We start from the raw sequence: 18237 nt of genomic DNA, 5'->3' as shown, positions 1-18237 counted from the left end.
GGGATTAATGGCATGGACGTGGAGTCCCTTATTTCCAGTTTGGTAGTTCAAAACACCAAAAGTGGGTTGAAGGAAGAGCAATTAGGAATGTGACATGAGTTTGCAGAGCTCCCTTCTGAAGGCCTCAGTGAGGCCATAAACCTTAGCAAGGTATGCTCTGAAGACCCAAAACGCAGGACACAACATGATGTGTCAGACCACATCTGCTATGTGATCTTACAGAACACTGAAATCCTCTTACAAACTACTAGAAATCATTGCTTCTCCTGGATTCCTGCTGAAAGAAGCAGGCTGTGGGGGTACTGAGTGCACAGACAACAGTACCACTGAGCACAAAGAAGTAGGTATTTAGCACCTTGCCAGATACAGTGCCCATAAGAATCACAAATAAAACAGAGAAATAGTTTGACTCTATGACATCTGCCGACACAATGCTAGATGTTTAAATTCTATTGCTGTCTCACACTCATATATTACACCACTGGTACATTCCAAATAGGCCTCAGTCCTATGAAACACTGAGTACTTTAAGTCACCAATCAAGTCAAAGTAAGCGGATACAGAGTACAATTTGGTCATGAGACTTCTCTCTCCCTCCTCTAGATTCTGTAAGTCTTCTTCAAGTCCTTAGCACCAGATCTGAAGTCAGCACTGATATGCCTGAGCACATGGCTTCCCCATTCAGAGCCTTTTGTTGGATTCATGCCACAGTCTGGTGCAGTGTTTCCGTAAACATTTCCATGACATGGTGCCATGTGCCTACTAGTCTGCTTTATGGACCGAGATCTACTGCCTGCATTGGAAGGCAGCAGGCATGACCCTGGCTGCAGAGAAGCCACAGTAGTGTGGTGGAAGTTAGGTCATCTGGCTTACAGAAATGAACTGCTCATTTAATAAGGCTTCTACAGATACTCAGCTGGAAGCAATAATGACTCTTAAGCAAACGTGACAGAGGCTGTGAGAGTTAAATATAAAAAAAAGAAAAAATAAGAGGAAAGCCTCCACCTTTCAAAGGGCTCTAATTAGCTCACAGGAAAGACTTACCATTGTGAGAGTGAAGTTTATGCTGGAGTTCTTTAAATGAATAAATATTTGTATGTGGTAAGAATATACACCTATACTGAAAGATACACAACTGCTCTGTGCTTCCTCTGAGCAATTCTTCAGTTGCATGCACAGTAAAAAAATTAATTAAATCAAGGTAATGTTAGAATCTGCCTTGAGAAAGAGAACGAATTGTTGACCAACAGAGGTTGTGATGATCTGCTGCATGCTACGACCTTCTTAAGGGGGAAAAAAAAAACAACCAACCCCCAGAAAAACAAACCACCAAATCCATCACAAAGCACATGGTGTCAATAACAACTTCAACTAATCTCATGTACAGATGTCTATGCAAGTAAGAGATGGCACAGTGCTACTAGACGAGAGAGATTTTCACTGCAGAGCTTAACACAATTCACAAACAGCCCTTTCATTAGATGCATTTTACTGACCCTTCCCAGTCTGCAGTCTTTACTTCCACTTCTCCCCTTTAAAAATCATGTCCTGGATTCTCTAGATAAGAGTTACAGGGTAAAATTACTTTGATGTGGCCAGTGCCACACCATTATGGAAAGTACTTGAGTTTCCTCTCTGAAAACAGTTTGTATTCACTATGATCACCAAACAAAAGCCAGAGTAGAAACTCAATTAGAGATTTATATGTTTAGGACAATAACATCAGCTATGAAGTTTGGCAAGGTTTTGACTGAATTACAGATGGCTGAAGAGGAAGGAAAAAAAGAAAATGAAGGTTGTAAAAAAAATAAAATACTGCAGCTCCAGAGAGCAGTGGCTCACTTCCCACTTTGCGTCACCATAAATATGAAAACAAAACAGGGTTTTCTTAGTTATCCTGGTACACAAAAAATCCCAGAGCTCTTTCCAAAACAGTTCTGGAGTGAAAACATTGGATCACACGCACTGCCAGCTGCCAGACACTTCTAAGCTCACTCTGAGTGCATCTGAAAATAAAGACAGCTTGAATGAGGTCTCTGAGCAGCAGAGGGTTTTTTATTAGACAATAAGACTATGAATCTCAGTTCAAATTATGCTGCACAGGTCTTTCTTTGGTCTTTACTAAATAATCACTGATCAAGAACATCTATTGCACACACTTAGGACAGGCAGTACATGCTCAAGGCCAACACAGTGGCCTAGGTGACCCACATCTAACCCCAGAAAGACAGGAGGTTATGGCTACAGGTCACAATTCAGAGGTCAACAGCAGGGCAACATAAGGCTGTTTATACCTTTTTCACAAAGCACTAGCTCCTTAGAAAAGCAAAACAAGGGATGCAGAATGATGCAGCAACGAGAACAACTCACGTATATTGAATTATATTATCAGCAAAAAATTATATGCTGCTTCTTGAAGAACTTACCAGTGACTCTCTAGATGGTGCATTTTCAGTTGCAGGGCAGGAGCCAGCCTGTAAAGCAAAAGGAAGAGTGAGGTTACATTGCCACCTAATGGACAGAATTAGAAATACTTGTCTATTAAGATGACTCCTCCTATGAGCAGGATTTAGGCAGACACAGTTGCTTCTGCTAACAGTAGCAGTTCTGTGATGGAGTGAAGACAAAAAGGTCAGAATCCCTGAAAAAAAAGTAGTTCCAGCGGTTCCCATTTGAAACAACTGAAATCACAGACTCTGCAGAACTTGCTTTAGGGAGCCAGCAGTGAAGAGTCAGGGAGACTACAGAGAGGAAAGCTCACCCTAACTCAAATTCTGAAATGCTTGGTGCAGTGAACACAGCATGAAACTAGGACTTCCACTGCAAAACCCTTGGTGACAACACGTTTCACGTTGTACAGTATAAGACATGACATTTTCGTCACATATTAAATGATAATAACTTGCCTGATGAGTACTTGACATCCACAAAGAATTCTGCCATACGAAAGGGAAGAAACGCTGCAGAAGCCCAAACTGCTGCTATTGCAGTGGATGCAAAGGTACCTCACTCTGATTCCATGGTTCACTCTCTACTCTCTGGAAGGACTAAACTTGATTTGAGACGGAGCTTCTCACATTTCCATGACCCAGTAATGCACCCTTTGTTTTCTGCACTATTCTTTTAAAGATTTCAGAAGAACTATGATTTAACTAAACCTCACAAAATGCCAGCAATACCAATACCATCCTTGTTTCCCACATTTAATTATGAGACATGGCTTCAGGGCAGATGCTGAACACCTTACCTTGCACACTAGGATAGGGGTCGTACACAGGAGGAAGGTGAAACTATTTGATTTAAGCAGGACAGCAAGCCAAGGACTGGTCTAGACTCAACATTCAGGAGCTCCCACTCTACAGGCTCACCTGCAGTTTCACTTGTACTCACTCACTCATCAAGACCAGGCATAACATTTTACCATAGTCCCATGTTTTACAATATTACTCTGAGCTTTTCTTCACTACCAAAAAAAAAACCCAGTTTGATCTCAGTGTAAATTGCATATATCAGCTCTCCCAAGGTAGAGACACCTAAGTGTTACCCCAAAATAAACTTATCTTCTTCAACCATCTGCTTTCAAATGGGATTCACATGATGTCAAGATGGTCTAAAGCACATTGTCTTCACTGTGGGTTTTTTATGTTAGGACAAGTGACACATACTGGTTACCTGAAGAGTTAAAAAACGCATTTTTATTAGTAATGAAGACAAGTTTGAAGCTCAGTTAGAGAAAGGGATCTTATGCATTGTGTATAGGGAAAGCTAAAACTTTTGAGCGATAGCACCAAGGTCCTTGAGTGACTTTTTGTCCTCCAACTGCATTCATCACTTTTATGTACTATATCACACCATCTAAGTATCTCAAGATTTTTTTCTTATCTACAAAACACAGAATACATAAGACAAAAATATTTACCACAAGAGGGTGCCAGAAACTCAAATACACTGCTTCCAGACATTAAGCATCATCAGCAAGGCCCAGCCAGATACCACAGCTAGGTTCTAATTTTCTAGAGAGGCCCTTAGTCCCTTCATGTGCTGCAGTGATCATCATCTTTGTTACTCCACTGTATCTCTGCAAGAATTTCAGTTGCTAAGAATTCATTTGACAAAACCACTGCAAATATCAGCTTCAACACCCTACTGGAAGTTACCCTGCCAGGTCTGTCTGTAGTGGAGACAATGCTACGTCATACCAAGAACAGGGCACTTCTCTCTTCAACTCTGTCACTGGATTCCCATTTTCATATACCCAGTATATCTGATTTCACATCATTTACAGCTGGATGAAAGAAAAATAATTAACAGTCTTAAGATCCATCCACTCAAAAAATGTGGAAAACATGTAAGAATCAACACAAGAATGTATGACTTATTAATAAGCTAACTGAACCTGTTAATGTTGGGGATGAACTTATTGGGTGGATATTCTCTATTTCATGTATTCAGTCAAATCCTGGGACTAGCACAGGCATGTTACTGTGGCTAATACTCTAAAATATTGGGGCCTGATTAATAGCGCCCTGAAGTCAAAGAAAAGATTCTCATCAAATTCAGTTAGCCCAGAGACAGAACTGCTTAGAAGAGGCAGATGAAGAGAAGCATGGATAAAACTCATGTTAAATACTTTTTTAAAGTACCTATAGCTGTTAACTACTATTTTTCTATCCAATTGTTCCATCAAGCCACTTGCATTAAGCACTGAGCTTTCGAAGAATATAAATATTTTGTTCTTCTGTAACATGTTTCAAGGATAATTCAAAACATTTTCATAAGCCAACTTTGCAAACAGAAAAGCTACAGATGTGTAATACAAACAGTAAAGTCACAAAGGAACAACGGAAGAAACCATGACAGAGTTCATATCCTCAGAAAATTCCCAGAGCATCCTAAGTACTAAAGTTTGTATGGTCTGCCCTAAGGAGCTGCACTAGTACTTCTGGGCTGTCACTCCACACCAAGTTTGGCTAACCTGGGAAACTACCCAAAGAAGGCTTTGAATGAAGCCAAGGCTACATGTATTACAGCCATGTAGAAAACATGTATTACATCAACAGGTAGAGAGTCTTGATCCTGAAGACAAATACTCAAAAGATCTACCATGGGCTTGTGCATAACCTAATGACACATATATGGTGAGTTGGATAATTTATAGTACTTTGCATTTTCCAAAGCTACCAACATTTTAAATGAGATCTGTTTTCCTTCCAGCAAGATTTCCAAGCACAAGGCATAGTGTAACAGCACAGAAACTAGCCTTACAATATAGAGGACAGTAACCCTCCCACAACACATTAGCTGTCAGGGAAGATTCCACCCTTATCACACAATGGCTCTTAAATAGCCTGTATTTAATGAAAACAATGGACATCACAGTGCAGAGACCATTTATCTTCACCATTAAAACTAATTTTTTAAGGCAGAGAAATCAGAGGTTTAACAGTCAAGAGCTACAGGCAAAGTGGGGAGGAAAACTTACCTATATATTGACTAACAATGCAACTTAAGGATGGGCCTTCGTACTCCGCTTTTTTCCCCACAAAATCACACTTAGGAACATCACCAAGTACAAATGATATGCAGTCTGTTAACATTATTATTTCTTTTTCCTCAGTCTCTTACATTAACTTTACAGATAGTCTGGTTTTAGCATGGTGAGCCTTCCAGCGTTATAAAAGAATCCACTCTGCTTATCCTACCTCAATGGCTGCACTACCACTTTGGTACCAACTCACATTCAGCCCTTGACTTTAACTATTTCAAGCCTTTTATGACTCACACAGACCAGCCCCATACTGACTTCCAGGCTACAGGATTCTCAGTTTCTGCACATAGCTGTACAGATAATTAGGCATCATTTTGTGTCCCTAAATAAGGAGTTTGGAAAAATTTAGACACATTTACCTAAACCAGCAACATTACTGCCAATTAATGTTTAAGAATTTCAATTTCTCTCACATTACTGGGATTTACAGTTAAATGGAATGCCAGAGGACTGGGCTGCTGGCTGGCTGAGCCAAGAAGACTTACCAAATATCCTGCCAAAGTATTCAGCATCAAAGAAACACTGGCAGCCAAGAAAAACTGGAAATCAGTTACTCTGTTCACAGGCTATACCATCATCTCACTCTTCTTTTACTATAAGGAACAGTAACAGAGAGATGGGGTCTTTTGTTTATGTTTTAGTAGAGACCAAAGAACATGATTTCTAAACAAAACTTGGGTTGTATTTAAAAATGTCAGGTAGAAATGGTTATAGTATTCAGAATATAATTCTATCTATGTAAATGACTTAATGTGAGCTGTAACACTCCCCTCCCCACAATGCCTGAAGCAATATATTAATTCATGAGAATGAGAAAATTAAACTAAGAAAAACAGATAATAAGGCAAAAGATATCTGACACTCCCTTTTCAGCATCTAAACTAACTAGATTTGCAATTGGAAATGATAGGGTTATGCAAGGCACTGCTACTACTCATAGCCTTATGTTGAACACTTGTGCAATAAAACATGATCAGTGGTAGAAAGTATTTTTTAAACTATAAGAACAATTACTATGCAATGGGACAACTTTTTCTACACATTAATAACATCAGAACTGCAGTGGGTGCGTAAGAGGAGTGGCATTTACATTCTACTAGATTAATATTGTTTTGTTTTATTCCAAAATTGTTCCCTTAGGAATCCATCTACCGTGCTACATAATCTTCAATTACACTCTCTTTTTCCAGCCAAAGCAGCAAAGTTTCTCTCAAATCCCATCCAAGCCCAGAGAATTTGAGAGCACTGAACACTGCTAGAGTTCTGGATGGGGAATGTGCAGCCAGTCTAAGACATGCACCAGATGCTAAGGCAGGGATTTGTCACCAGCAGGCACTGGCAGCCTTGGACAGAGAGAACAAGGCTCCTGTCCCCACACAAGCACACAAGATGGGAAGGAGGAAAGTTAATACACACACAGGGCTGCTCCTGGTGTGTGCGTTGAACGGGCAAACACTGGCATGGCTACTCTCTAGCTGAACTGTGTTACTTCACACTCTTGGGGAAAGGCAGACCACCAGAGCTGCAGAATCCAGCATTTCTGCATACAATGTGTATGAATCTGGCAGGGAAGCCACTAATTGCCCAGATGAACCCACAGTGGCTTAAGACCACCTCCCTCCTCTGAGGTGCTGACACAAAATAGTCTCTGGGGTGAAGATAACTTTGTAACCTGGTATTCTACCTTATCTCAAATTCTTCTTGATCATTAGTTCCACCATGTTTTTTACAGACAACGCCTGAAGAACTTGTTACACATAAAGTAAGAGTTACTGATCCCATTTTTCACTGTGGAGTCAGTGAAAGTGACTTTCTTCATGTCCTTAATTTTAAAATCCAGGGAGCACTCTGGCTACATTTGAGGCCCATTAAAAAGCATGACTTTTGTATTTCCAAACATCAAGCCTTATTTAGAGGTAAAGCAACATTAAATAAATATTTGGTGTTTTTAAAAAGTTGCAATGGGAAGACACTATATCCAAACTCAAGAGAACTTGAATGTTTCTCAGGCAACCACATTTGAAAATTAACCAGATTTCTTTCTCAGAAACCTCTAGTCAACTGCCTTGTAGAACGTCCAAGTGGCTTCTAGATTAGGCACAGGTTGATTCAGGTTTCGTACTTCTGAAAGTATTTATCTGAAGCATAAGGAATGGACTGCTAATGCCTGCATCTCAAACTACAACTAATGAAAGCATGTGGCCAATGCAAAACTGCCCAGCAAGCCTACTGTGAGCTCAGTAACTTGGCCCTCCACAACCTAGATTTGTGCTGGTTAGTCACAGTATGAATTTTATTTAATTTATTTCTATTTCAGTTTAATTCAACAATGTTTCCCACAAACTCAGCCCCCTCTGACCAAAATCAAAGGATAAACAGTGAGGGGCACATTGATCTAGTGAAATCTGGATAGATCTGAATGCATGTAAAGTGCGCTGGTGACAGACTTTGGTTTATTTTCTTCCCTGTTGCTGAAACAGCCAGACCTTTGCTCTCCTGCTGGCTGCAGTGGGGCCCTCTGCAGCCACCTAAAAGATTTTACAAAATTCCATTGGTATCACATACTCAGGAGTCTGTCCAAGAGAGCGCCGAGATAAAAGAGCTGCCAGGAGGGCACTAAAACTGAGGCAGGTAGAGTTCAGAATGGAATACAAGTTACCCTGGATCATGAGCAAGGCAGCACAAGTGACCTAAGGCCTTTGCTACTTTGCAACTACATCACACTTCCATTTTTCTCCTCTGGCTCTCCCATTCATTTCAGGTCCCAGTTTAAAGATACCTTAAGCTTTCAGTATGTTCCTGAGCACATACTCAAGACAGTGAACTTACATTTTCAGTCTTCCCACACAGCTTTTGACAATGCTTGCACTACATCTATCATCGCTTTGGCCTTTTATGCTGTTGGTTCAAGGATCTCCTCCCTCCTAGTTGCAAGGTAGAAACATCTTGTCTAACTGGCACACCCCATTTCAAAACCCAGCTGACACATAAATTACCTCCTTTCTCTCTGGCTGTGGTTTTTTGTGTCCCCCCCGCCGCATCCAAGGGCTTTATTGAGTTCCACATCCAGACCCGAGTGAAAACATGTCCACGGGCTGGGGCTCCGGCCTGAACAGCTCCTCAGTCCGAGCTGCATGTCTGGGGAGGCTGCACCGGCTCCCCTGGCGCTGCCGCACAGGGCAGGACGCCCAACCCCGGCACCAGTTCCCCCGAGATGCGAGCTGCGAGCGCTCCCGGGCACACGGGGCTGAGACCGAGCCGCTCAGCAGCGCGTCCCGACCCTCCCCTGCAGACCGGCTCCCCCAGGAATGACGAGGCACCCCCCGATCCCCCCCGCCGCTCCCCCCCGCGCCAGGCCGGCCAGGGGCGGCGCGAGGCGCACCTCAGGGTCACCGGCCGCCGCCTCCTCACGGGCTCGGCCCTCCCTGGCCCCTCCGGTGCGGCTGCTCTCGCCGGGACGGCGGCGACAGGCCCGGGGCGGCGGGGCTGGGGCGGCGCGAGACGCCCCCTCAGCGCTGAGCGCCCCCACGGGCGCGCGGGGCGGCGGTTGGCGGCGCGCGGGGCGGCGGTTGGCGGCGCGCGGCCGGGGGGGGGGGGGGGGGAGCGGAGCGAGCCCGAGCGCGCGCCCCCCGCGGCGGAGGGGCAGTTACCGGGGGGGGCCCGGGGCCCGGCGCCCGCCCCTCGCCCGCTGCCCCCGGAGGAGGCGGCCTCGCCCCACCCCGCCCCGCCCGGGCCCCGCCACCCCTGCCCGGGCCGCGCGGGCAGCGCCGGCCCCGCTGACCTGGCTGGGCTGCTCCGCTTGCTCCGAGGAGGCCATCTTGCCAGGCCCGGCTAATCCATCCCCGCCCTCCGCGCCGCTCCCGTCCCGCGCCGCCTCACCGGCTCACGCTGCAGGCAGAACGAGTCGAACGCCGGAACACCGATGCTCCCGGCGGGGCACCGCTCCCGCCGCGAGTTTCCGGCCGCTGCGGGGCAAGGCCGCCGAGTCCGCGGGCTGCGCCGTCCTGCCGTGCCTGACAGAAAAGTTCTCCTCGCCGGGAGAAGCCGGTGGGGCCATCGCCACCCCCCGCGCCGGGGCGGCCGCTCACAGCCGCGTCCCCGGGTGGCACCGCTGCCGGTTTGCTTTCGTGGCCCCCGGGAGCCTGCGGAGAGCCCGGAGTCATCCCCAGCAGCAGGAGCTCCCGCGGGGAACGGCCTTGGCTGTGGGGCCCCGGGGCGTCCCACCCCGGGGGAGATACACACCCGCGGGATGCACCCGCTGCCTTTGCTGTGCATAAATTCGCAACCGGCACACTTGTCTGTAAGGGAGGGGATTGTCTGAATGCACCGCGGCGCACTCGGCCGGTTACTTTGTTTCACAAGTCACTCAATTCCTGCCAACGCCAAAAGAGTGGTTTTGTAGACTGACGGTGCTTTTTTCTTGAGCCCCCAAGCCCCGCAGCCCTGCGGAAAGGCAGCTCCGGGGCGGGGAACGAACAGCGGCAGCGCCCGGGCCAAGCGTCAGAACATTTCTGGGGCCGCAAAGCACCCCCGGCCCGGCCGGCTGTGCCGCCCCGCCCCGCACCCCGCCCCGCGGCCATGGCGGCCCCGCTGAAGCGCTGCCTGCTGCGGCGGCGGGACGGGCGGGAGCAGCACGGCGTGGCCGCCTCCTGCCTGCGGGAGCTGCGCGACAAGGGTGAGGGGCCGCGGGGCCCGGCAGGGCCGACACTGCGGGGCCCGGCCGGGCTGTCCCCGCCGGTCGTGCGGGTGGAGGTGGCGGGGCTGGGCCCGGTCCGTGCGGTGGAACGGAGAGCAGGTCTCCGGGTAACGCTTCCTAGCGGGGGAAGCGAAGGGAGGCGGGAATAAGCACCGAAATGCACCTTCTTGCCTGTGTCTGTCGAGGTTTGCATCACGGATGTTAATTTCTGGAGGGAGAACTCGTGAGTATGTGCTAAGAACGGGCTGGGAGGGACAGGCCCTGGTCACTAGCCTGAATCACTAGAAGCTGCTTGTCTCTTGTGCTGGGTGTAATCAAAGGGCAAAGCATGTGTCGCTTTTATTATTTCATTATTTTTTCTGTTCTGCAGCTTATGGCATTCTGGCTATTGACAAAGCCAAGGAGCCCATCACCTTAGTTCTGGCAGAAGATGGCACCATCGTGGATGATGAAGATTACTTCTTGTGTCTGCCACCTAACACCAAGTTTGTGGCGCTGGCCAAGAATGAGAAATGGTCCAGCAGAAGCTTAGGTACTCTGAGGATGAGGGAGCATGGAAGGGGAGGGGTGCTTGGAATACACCTGCTGAAGTTAAACTGTCTCAGGTGGATCAGGAATGACCCATGAAACAAATGACTCTTGTGTCAGACAGTGGAACAGCCTGGCCCTCGGAGTCTGCAGATGAAGTGGACAGTGCTGCAGAGAAGTGGAAGCAGCTGGCCAGGCAACTGAAGGAGGACCTGTCCAATATCATCCTGATGTCTGAAGAGGACCTCCAGGTACAGTGGGGAAACCTCTAATTCCTGCCCATAATCCATGTATCTCAGTAGATGGCAGAGAACAGAATAAGTGAACAAGATCTCAAGCTTCATTCAGCTGCTGCTCTTTGGTGCTAGAGTCAAATTTCTTGAGGGGAAACACAAGTGTCTGGGGAGGATGCTCCTAAAAACTGATTGTCCCTCACAGCATGGCTTTCCGATTCTGGCAGCAGGAAGGCAAAAAGTCAAGGTTTGACCAAATGGTAACTGAGGTGGGCTCCTTCCTTAAAACCAGACACCTGTATAATGTGTCAAAAGGGAAGGCTGAGGAGCACACCAAATCCATCTGCTCCAGAGGTCTCCCAAGAACTGCTGTCAGTTTCCAGAGCAGATTAATTGGAGTACCTGACTGCTTAACACCTTGGATGTGGTGAAAGATGCCACCTCTTGTCTTCCTGCAACATGCAGCTTCCCAAGGCCAGGCTCTTTGCTTTCCTGTTTGTATTCCTGTGGGCTCTTCAGAGGGACTGCCAGGAGCTGTCAGGATTAAAAATATACATATGATTCCACACCTTCCTGAATGTCTTTTGGCTTCTGGTAAAGAATGCTGGCTGGTGGAGTGCCACTTACAGCCTCTCATAGCTGAGCTGACTTGCTGTGACAAGAAACCTTGTGAAACATGTTGGGTTTCATGAAGGTGGAGGTTCTGTCATGCAGGAGGCTTGTGCTGTTTGTACTGTCATCTGTGTAATGGAGTGAGTTACTGAACCAGCCCAGGTAACAGGAGCATTCTCATTGTTTTAAGGTGCTAACTGATGTACCATGTTCAGACCTGGCAGAAGAACTTGCCCAAAGTCAAACCAAAGTCCAAGTATTGCAGGACACCCTGCAGCAGGTGCTGGACAGACGAGAAGAAGAACGGCAGTCAAGACAGCTCCTGGAGCTCTACCTACAGGCCTTGAAAAATGAAGACAGTATCTTAAGCAAAGTAGCAGGTAGGGAGCATTAGGAGGCTGGTGAAGGAGTTTTTCAGAGATGCCTGAAATAGTTGAATGGAATAAGGCAGAGTGAAAGAGCTGAGCAGCTGTTAATGTGGTGGGTGTAATAGCTGGTACTGTAAGAATTCTCTGTCTGGGTGAAACCAGGAGTCCCCTCAGTGCTGCATCAAGTTTCTCACAAGGCCTTAAAGAATACTGGGGGAAAAGCTTAAATCACAGTCATCTTTAACAGTATGGATTTCTTAAGTTAGAGGATGCACCTAGATAGAATGCCTATTTTATTAATCTGAAAACCATCCAAGCAGTCCAGGCCATTTTTCCTGTCCTGTGTTTGTCCCTGGCTTGTAACAATTCTGCTACTTTCCAGAATCCGAGGCTGTACCAAGAAAGGAGATGGATGTGGTTGACACAGGAACCAGCAGTACAAGCACTTCAGCCAAAACGGTGCTCAGTGACCAGATCCTTGCTGCTCTGAAAGAGAAGCCTGCTCCAGAGCTCTGCTTGGACAGTCAAGATCTAGAGGTGGGTGAGAATGACATACCTATATTCTGGCAAATCTCTCTCTTTGGACAAAGTGGTTACAGAGGGAGCTGTCCTTGCTTCTGGAGGCTCTAATGTCAATGTATCTCAGCCTCAAAGTGGTGAGATTTAATCTGTTTCTCTTCCTCAGTAACACTACCCCCTGCTTGGAGCTCCTCTATAATAGCCAGCTGACACTAGTTCAAGTCTGTCCTCTGAAAACCCACAAAATAATTTTGGTTTTGATCTCTGCCAAGTCAGAGTCAGCCAGTGCCTCAGCTGTCTTACCAGTAAGGTTTTTTTGTATGCAGATGTACCTAGCTATACTTACTTTATACATCCCAAATCTAAATAAAAGCCTCCTTATCTTGGAAAACAGTGTAAGTAAACCCACAGCTTGGAAAGGAAGGTCTAGGTAAACTTTAACCATTAGAAAGTTGCTTTTTTTCTAATGCTATGAACTTGCTCCTCTTCCTTTTCTCTGCTGTAGAAACTAACTGCTTTCTGTTCCTTTGCACAGCTGGATATAGCTTCAAACTAAGTGTTGGTAGAGTATTGAAAATCCACTAGCCCATGGGATAGATGATGAAGCTGGGAACACCTTCAGTACCAAATTGCCAGCACCAAAAAGACTTTTAGAAATCTGTCTTTCTGTCTTGCTACAGCTGGTCTTGAAAGAAGACACACAAGTCCTGGCCTCAGCTCTAAGATGGGACAAGCAGAAAGCTGAAGCTCTGCAGCAAGCCTGTGATCAGGAGCTCTCCAAGCGTCTACAACAAGTGCAGACTTTGCATTCCCTAAGGAGCATGTCCAAGGGCAAGAAAACACTCCCCTGGGGAGACTGGCCTAGTTCAAAACGCAAAAAATAAGACTGCAGTGCTGCCTGCAGGTTTGTGTTTGTGTGGGGGTTTTTTGCATTAGAATCAATCCAAGCAAAGATACATCCTGGGAGCCATAGTTTGCTGGTCATGCTGTGGTTGGGCTTTAGAGAACTAAAATCTGGACATTGTCCCAAAGCTTAAACTCCTGTGATGATTCAAATTATGTGTAACCAAAGGGGTTTTGACTTTTGCAGACTACTAGAACAATGGTATTGCTAAACACAGCATGTAGGGGTTCAGCTTTGAATACCTGGTTGGGAGCCAGAAGCTTCCATGTGATAATGATGGATCTGGCTGCTGAAGCCCCAGGCAGTTTGCTTGCTTTGTCCTCCCACCATTTTCACTGTGAAGGATGGAAGACCTCTGGAAGGCGCTTTGAGGGACAGTTAGTGAGCAGGACAGAGGCATCAGGCAGCTGCTGCCTGGCTTTAAGCACCAGCCTGGGATCTAGGAATTGAATTATCATGCTAATTTCACTGGTTAAATTAAAGGCCTTTAATTTCTGTGCTTTTTCTGCTTCTTGGACCAACTTGTAAAACACAGCAAAGGTGGAAATATTTGCTTTGTAAGGCTGTGGAGCAGAAGACTTGTATCTGCCCTGTCTTTTTTGCTCTCCTAATCATTGGTGTAGTATCATGATGCTTTTTTATTAACTGGCTTATTTTGAATTTGTTAAAGTCTTTTTTTCTAATATCATTAAAATCTTTTTACTTGTTGGACTAGTTTTGATGCTGCCATGATTTAATAATGTGCTAAGTACAGTATCTCTTCCTTAAGGAGAGACGAAGAACAAATTAAATACAGAAGTCCTCTCTATTTAACCTGTCCAAAGTATTTGGGTAGAATGCATGTTCATACTGGTGACACTCTCACCTGACACTATCCTTGTGAGGACTGAGCAAAAAATGCATCGCTTGATGCATTTTTTAAACTATCCTGGGCAAGCATATGCCTGATACATAAAGTTTTCCCACAAGTGGCTTAAGCAGCCTTCTCATTTCTCTTGGCTATACCTCCTCTCTTTAAACCTGTCTCTTTTCAATCAACATCTGTTCAGTCTCTATGGTTCCAGCAGAGGGCAACAGCGACACGTTTCTGAGCACCACTCGGGAGCCAGGTTACTGCTCTGACACTTAGAAGCTATTAAATGAACAAAAATAAAGTATTTAAAATACCTAAGCAAAACTATAAAAAAATGGAAGCAAGAATGAAGTCAAACAGTTGCTGGAGAAACTAAGCAGCGTGGAGGGAGTTGCACATGCTGAGGTATTGTGGTCAGTGAGCATATTCTGCTTTAAACTCTTTATTTAAAGTATTTTCTTTTGAGTAACAGATATCTTTTTATGAGGAATTAAGGCATTTTAGCAGTAAGCTGTACTGAACTCTAAGAAACCTTTCATTTTTGGAACAAAAAAATCCAACTAATGATGCTCATCTAAAACCTAAAGCTTCATTACTGTTGCTAACCTGCAGGAGGGACCTTTACTAGGCTAACCTGGGTTGGTAAGAAGAGAAAACAACCAGACACTACTTGAAAGTTAAATCATGCCATGTTGGAATCTTCACTTTCAGTCACATCTGCTTCTTGTTCCCCAGTTCTACCTCTCTTAGCTGCACTTGGCTTCTTTTTCTTCCTCTCCTTTTGCTCCATGTTACTCGATACAATCTCATCACTCTTCTGGGTGATATACTTGAGCTGGGAAAAATAAATTAATTAGTCAGCTCCTCAGGAACTTCATTTATTCATGAGAAATGTTTAAGAGAAATGAATGGGGCACAGTCTTACTACAAAAAGATGACAGACACTCCAAAAAGGCTGACAAAGTTTTAATTCCTGCATGAAGCCTTGAGTCTGAGCTGGATATCCTCAGATACCGAAATGCCCTGGCAAAACTAGGATTTATAAAACCATCTCTAGAACCAAGACAGCAACATCAGCAGTTACTCAGAGTTGTAGTTTGCCAAGATACAATCTGATACAAACACAAAACCCAGATCCAGCATTCTCAGGCAAGTTCATGTTGCATATTTCAGATCGTAGATGGAAGGAAAATAGCCCCTCACATAAAGTTAATATTCTTCCCTATGGAAGCAGTTACAGATGTGTCTTAGCACACTAGTGAATTTAAGTCCACTGACCATCATACAGAAGAGAGCACAAGACAGATTACAATCATGTGAATCATCCCTACATTAATGTCAGGAGACTGTACCACAAGGTGGACTCAAAGCTGTTCCTGACCTTAAGCTAAAAAAAAGGAACACGACAACAGGAAAAAACAGTTATTTACTTCCAAGATTGACAATGCTATAATGTCTGTTTATTGAACTTTTGTACTTGGAACCTCAGCAGTCCTGTTGCAACCAGAATATTGCTGCTTGAATTGCAATCTGATCTGTTCCCCCCAACAGGCATAGTGTCATGAAGCAAAATAAGATGAAAATTTAAAAATTACTGGATTGTGCCCATTCATCATCAATAAGCCAGTGAAATTACTTCAGCAACAGTTGTTTCATCATCTATAGCCTTCTTAGGAACAAACCAAATGGTTAAAGAATGCTGTGAGACAGAAAAGACAGTGAATCTCACCAAAGAATTGCTCCTTCTAGCCAAAAGTTTCACATCTTCTGTAGTGACTGTGCTTCGTTTTGCATGCCTGCATAAAGTTAAAAAATACTCCTTAATGTGTTTGCCAGCATTGATTGTAAGAGGCCATACAGCATCTCATTCAACCACTGACAGAGCTTAACAGGGACCCAGCAAACCAAACATGCCAACTGTAACACATAAAAACTTCTTTTACAAGTTTGTACATCGAAATTCCCACACTTCCTGTGTAAAACCAGTAGAATTTAGCAAACAGAACACTGTTCTGTTCCCTCTTCACTTGCCAGTAGATAAATGGGTTAAGTTTTGATCCCTTAAAACGTTCCCTGACCGTGGAGCAACCAGCTGAAACACAAGCACACCAGCAAGTATCTGTCACTCCCAAACCATTCACTGCCACCACGTATCAACTCACTGGACCATTATACACAATCATTAATCTCAACAATCACTTGTACCACATCAACAAACTTCTAAGATCAGGAAGAACCTACAAGGGAATATCTTATTTCCTAATTCACAGCTACTAATTAATCAGCCAATAAAACCTTTTAAAACTTGAATTACACAACATATTTTAAAACTTACCTAGTTATTGGAACTGAACACAAAAAAATCCCCAAACCTTTGTAACAACCAAGTGCTCCAGTACCTACCTTGCAAACATTTCAAGGTCTTTTGCAAAGGTCTCTGGAGAAAACACAAAGATACCACATATTTTAAAATGCTAAGAGGGAGATAATACAGTTCTAGCTGTTACAAAGGTGTGAATGATCCAAGTTAGTGATGAGAAGCCCCCATCCCTTGTTGCTACGTGCCACCCTGTGGCACGGGCAGGTGGGCCACACAATACTTCCACATACATTTAAGTGCTTTTTCCAGGCCTGAAAAACAAAACCACTATTCCTTGTACTCTTAAAAACAACGCAGCGGTGCCACCTCACTCCAGGGCCATTTATTTTTTTTTTTTAAAGCACCGTCTCCCCAGCAATTTCTCTTGAACAGACACTAAGCAAACTGCTGTACCGCACTGCCTGAAGGTGATCTCGGAGATGGCCGCGATGGTTTGTTTGCTGAGCTGCACGTCTTTGTCTTCTGCCACTTCCTGACACAGGCCGCCAACCGCGTAGTGCGCCGCGGCCTTCAGCCTCTGCGGGGAGCCAAGGCGGCCACAGGTCACTGCCCTGCGGCCCGAGAGCCCGGCCCTTGCCCACATCACCCAGGTTATTTTAAAGGACGCCACGTGAGTGAGCGCGGACCCGCCGGGACCCGCCAGCACCGCGCCCCTCACGCAGCCGGTACCTGGACGAGCAGCCGCCGCTCCTCGCCCTGCCCGCCCGCCGCCATCTTGCCCGCGCAGCCCCGCCCGCGCATCCCGCGCAGCCCGCGCAGCCCCCGCATCCCGCCGCGGAGCCGCCGCCCCCGCGTTCCCCGGGGCACCGTCCAGGGGTCGGCGGGGATGAGAGCGCCCGCCGGTGCCAGCACCTCCCAGCGCGGTGAGGGGCCCCTCCGGGCCGCGATGCTCGGCCCGCGAGCGGCAGCCAAGGCGCGTGTGCGCGGCAGGAGCGAGAGGTGCCGGGCTGCGGCAGGTCCCTCCCCTCCCGCATCCCGACGCGTCCGGCTGCTGCAGAACGAGCCCCGTGACAGCCCCCGCGGCACACGCTGCTGACCCTGCCCCCGCGGCTGGCACCTTCAGCACCGCAGAACCTGAGAAAGCAGGTATTGGCTCAGCACCCGTATCCTACTCATCACTGGAAGTGTCCTTTTTTGCCCCAAACACGGCGCCTGCCCGCACGATCAACTGCAAAACTGCTCCTTCCTCATCGGTGCTGCTGCTGGAGAACCCAACCCCCAGGTGCTGGATCAAACTGACCAATCTTCACAACCTTCCAGCTACCCCTATTGCCTGCAATTTGTCATACTTTTTTAATCATGGGATTCCTAAATATTACAACATAATTTGCAGGAAAAGTTGCTTTCAGCTGAAAGTAATCTTTTGCTAATTATACCAATGTGTAACTAAGCAGCTGCCTTCACAGAAATAACTGGAGCAAAAAATTAATATAAAAAAATTAACACTAAATAGGTCTGACAAGAAAAGCCCTGAAGAAGACTGGCAGTGAGGTTGCAGGAAGAGGATATCAAATAGAGCTGACTTTGCATGCTACCTGCTTTGCAGGTATTTTTAATTGCCCCGTGGGAGCAGGAGGCCAAAAAGCAGGGGGATTT

At 46.1% G+C, this 18237-nt stretch overlaps 3 protein-coding genes across 5 annotated transcripts in view; 1 reads left to right on the top strand and 2 right to left on the bottom strand.

Moving 5' to 3' along the window:
• The window catches only part of PEX14 (peroxisomal biogenesis factor 14), a 75857-nt gene extending 66447 nt beyond the window's left edge, over positions 1 to 9410 (bottom strand). The window contains exons 1-2 of one of the 2 annotated variants that reach the window (XM_051637244.1): positions 9330 to 9410; positions 2427 to 2474 (exon numbers count right to left, since the gene is read on the bottom strand). In XM_051637244.1, coding sequence (XP_051493204.1) covers positions 2427 to 2474; positions 9330 to 9365 — 84 coding nt within the window. In that variant the 5' untranslated portion in view covers positions 9366 to 9410. Of the gene's footprint in view, positions 1 to 2426; positions 2475 to 8544; positions 8605 to 9329 lie in introns of those variants that run through there. The other variant, XM_051637243.1, reaches the window with a different exon arrangement.
• Positions 9411 to 9420: 10 nt separating this feature from the next.
• On the top strand, positions 9421 to 14119 carry DFFA (DNA fragmentation factor subunit alpha). Of its 2 annotated transcripts, none has more exons than XM_051637245.1 (6): positions 9421 to 10223; positions 10615 to 10776; positions 10893 to 11023; positions 11808 to 11997; positions 12368 to 12522; positions 13185 to 14119. In XM_051637245.1, exons 1-6 carry the CDS (start codon positions 10127 to 10129, stop codon positions 13386 to 13388), a joined length of 939 nt encoding a protein of 312 aa, XP_051493205.1. In that variant the 5' UTR covers positions 9421 to 10126; the 3' UTR covers positions 13389 to 14119. The 2 variants fall into 2 exon arrangements, with proteins under 2 accessions (XP_051493205.1, XP_051493206.1); XM_051637246.1 differs by lacking the exon at positions 9421 to 10223 and adding an exon at positions 10256 to 10467.
• A 568-nt stretch (positions 14120 to 14687) lies between these two features.
• On the bottom strand, positions 14688 to 17392 carry CENPS (centromere protein S). The gene is made up of 5 exons (XM_051637247.1): positions 17311 to 17392; positions 17035 to 17158; positions 16665 to 16698; positions 15991 to 16057; positions 14688 to 15096 (listed from the first exon to the last, which is right to left on the bottom strand). Exons 1-5 carry the CDS (start codon positions 17380 to 17382, stop codon positions 14944 to 14946), a joined length of 450 nt encoding a protein of 149 aa, XP_051493207.1. The 5' UTR covers positions 17383 to 17392; the 3' UTR covers positions 14688 to 14943.
• Positions 17393 to 18237: the final 845 nt, after the last annotated feature.

This window comes from Apus apus, chromosome 20 (assembly GCF_020740795.1).
Source record: "Apus apus isolate bApuApu2 chromosome 20, bApuApu2.pri.cur, whole genome shotgun sequence".
Lineage (NCBI taxonomy): Eukaryota > Metazoa > Chordata > Aves > Apodiformes > Apodidae > Apus > Apus apus.
This window is presented reverse-complemented; position numbering and strand designations above follow the sequence as displayed.

Coding starts and splice junctions, on each gene's coding strand:
- DFFA (XM_051637245.1), top strand. CDS start 10,127: ATGGCGGCCCCGCTGAAGCGCTGCCTGCTGCGGCGGCGGGACGGGCGG. Junction 10,777..10,892: donor ATGGTCCAGCAGAAGCTTAG/GTACTCTGAGGA, acceptor CTCTTGTGTCAG/ACAGTGGAACAGCCTGGCCC. Junction 12,523..13,184: donor TGGACAGTCAAGATCTAGAG/GTGGGTGAGAAT, acceptor GTCTTGCTACAG/CTGGTCTTGAAAGAAGACAC.
- CENPS (XM_051637247.1), bottom strand. CDS start 17,382: ATGCGCGGGCGGGGCTGCGCGGGCAAGATGGCGGCGGGCGGGCAGGGC. Junction 16,699..17,034: donor GATCACCTTCAGGCAGTGCG/GTACAGCAGTTT, acceptor TGTTTTCTCCAG/AGACCTTTGCAAAAGACCTT. Junction 15,097..15,990: donor CTAGAAGGAGCAATTCTTTG/GTGAGATTCACT, acceptor TATTTTTCCCAG/CTCAAGTATATCACCCAGAA.